Genomic DNA, 2,003 nt, shown 5'->3' on the forward strand with positions numbered 1-2,003 from the left:
GACTCTTCAAAATAGTCTTGCAAACAATCAGAATTGTAAAAGTCTGTTTGGCTCAGAGCTGCAAGACACTTGTTTCATGCTCATGCCGACTCCTCAAATCCACTGCAAGCGGTGACATTCAGGCTGAGCCAACTAGCTCAGCATTCAATTCTCTGCATCAGCTATTTACAATATCACGTTTGTTCCACCCCTGTCAATATTTGATCCAAGAGCTGCATAAATCCTACAAACACAGGAAGGTTTCAATTTCACATTAAGGTAATGTTGACAGTGGTGCTGCTGTATTGTGTAAAGTCAGTGCATTGTTACTCCTTGAGAATGAAATTTCTGGTAAACTTGGTTTTCATTTCATTTCCTCCCAGTCCTCTCAGGAGCCCTTCCCCAGAGCCGTAGCTATTGCTGCAGTTCTGGGCTTGTGAATGAAAAGTTTCTAAATTCATCTTGGTTTATCATTGGAAGAATTCCTTCTTCAATGGGAGTCAGAATGGGCTCCTCTTTTATAAAATCTGGATCAAAGTTGCTCACGTCATCTTTGGATTTCTGTCAAATGGCAAAGACAAAGGAAAGAGATGTCAAAAGTACGCATCATCTGCTTGATACTCGCTCTGCATCTTCAGTCTAGTCTTGAATGCAATGAACTATCACCTCCATAATCCAGGCTGAGTTTACGGAAAGCTTTTTCCAGTGATGGACTAGGAGCAGTTGAATACCCCCACAGACCCTCTTACAGTGTAAATCCTTTTAGAGCCTTCTGACAGGCAAACCCCTCTCTGATTTAACTGACACCCCCTCTGACGGGTTGCCTGCCTGGATGTGGCAGGACAGGGCACATAAATCAGTTCCTTTTCTCAAGTGTCAGCACAGACCCAGGCATTCAAAGCAGTTATCAGCCGTGCTTCCAATTAGCTGACTCCACACAGTCCCTCCTTATCTGCAGAGTGTCTCAGCTGGGTTTTTGGCGGGATACACTCCTCTATGTGCGAGCCATTAAACTTGCACAATAATGAATTACTGGGCCGTGGGAAGACAAATGGCTTGCCTCCAGGTGCTGGATTCCTTGCTGCACGCCACAAAGTGGGACTGTTTACAATGCACACACACAAACGGGGTTTGTGGCACATTTCGACAAGGTGTGTGTTTTTCCTGCATCCAGAACAAGATGTTTTATTGACATTGAAGTGTAATGTTCCCAGATCCTGTCCAGCTCACGGCAGGCTGAGGATGCTCCCTTAGCCTTTGATTCAGGTCAAGAAACAACTCAAGAGCTTGATCCTGAGCTGCCACAGCTCCTCCGAGGGCCTGATCCTGCACCCAGTGAGCTTCATGGAGCGAGACTGGGTTGACCACTGCCACTATGAGTTTGCAGAGTGATCACATCAGACAAAGCCACTCCAAGTGACAATTTCAAAGGCAAGGAAGCTGTAGAGACAACCTTGGAAAGGCTCTCCAAAGACAGCATCTTCAAGGCTGTGTAGCACCACTGGGAAAAGGGCAGCACTGTGTCCTCTGCAGCCCATTTGCCATTTGAACCACTCAGCTGACAGTGGCCTGAGCAGGGAGCACTGTGCTGGGTGCTGTACAGAGACAAAAGAGAGACAGCCCAGTCGTGAAGAGGTAGGTGGAGTGGTCAGAATGAGGATTACTTACCCTATTTTATACTTGGGGCAAGGCAGAGGGTAGTTGGGTGACTAATCTGCTGCAGTTGCTTTTACAAACCTGCATCTTTTGGCTGAGTTGCCTTTGAAAATCCAGCATGGAGGGGAAAAGCGACCTGTACAACATCAGGCTGCCAACCAGCAGCGCAACCAAAACCAGAGACCTCCTGGTTCTCGGGCCAGGGCTTTTGTGTCAAAATTGCCCTTCCTCCACCTCCTTTACTGTCTCATGGGAATAAACCTGCTTATAGAGCCCAGAAGATTAAAAAAACGTGATCCCTTTCCCCCACCCCTCCTTCCCACGTACAATTCGGGGCCTGAACGGTGGCTCCATCTGACGCTGGTTCA

General features: G+C 47.4%; 1 protein-coding gene across 1 annotated transcript in view; it reads right to left on the reverse strand.

Moving 5' to 3' along the window:
* Nucleotides 1-393: 393 nt before the first annotated feature.
* Nucleotides 394-2,003, reverse strand: part of PRKCH (protein kinase C, eta) — a gene marked incomplete at its 5' end in the record, with an annotated part of 119,233 nt that continues 117,623 nt past the window's right edge. The window contains 2 exons of the mRNA XM_009891217.1: nucleotides 394-540; nucleotides 1,963-1,995. Of these exons, the coding sequence (XP_009889519.1) occupies nucleotides 394-540; nucleotides 1,963-1,995 (180 nt within the window). The remainder of the gene's footprint in view (nucleotides 541-1,962; nucleotides 1,996-2,003) is intronic.

This window comes from Charadrius vociferus, unplaced genomic scaffold (assembly GCF_000708025.1).
Source record: "Charadrius vociferus isolate BGI_N301 unplaced genomic scaffold, ASM70802v2 scaffold308, whole genome shotgun sequence".
In the NCBI taxonomy this organism is placed as follows: Eukaryota; Metazoa; Chordata; class Aves; order Charadriiformes; family Charadriidae; genus Charadrius; species Charadrius vociferus.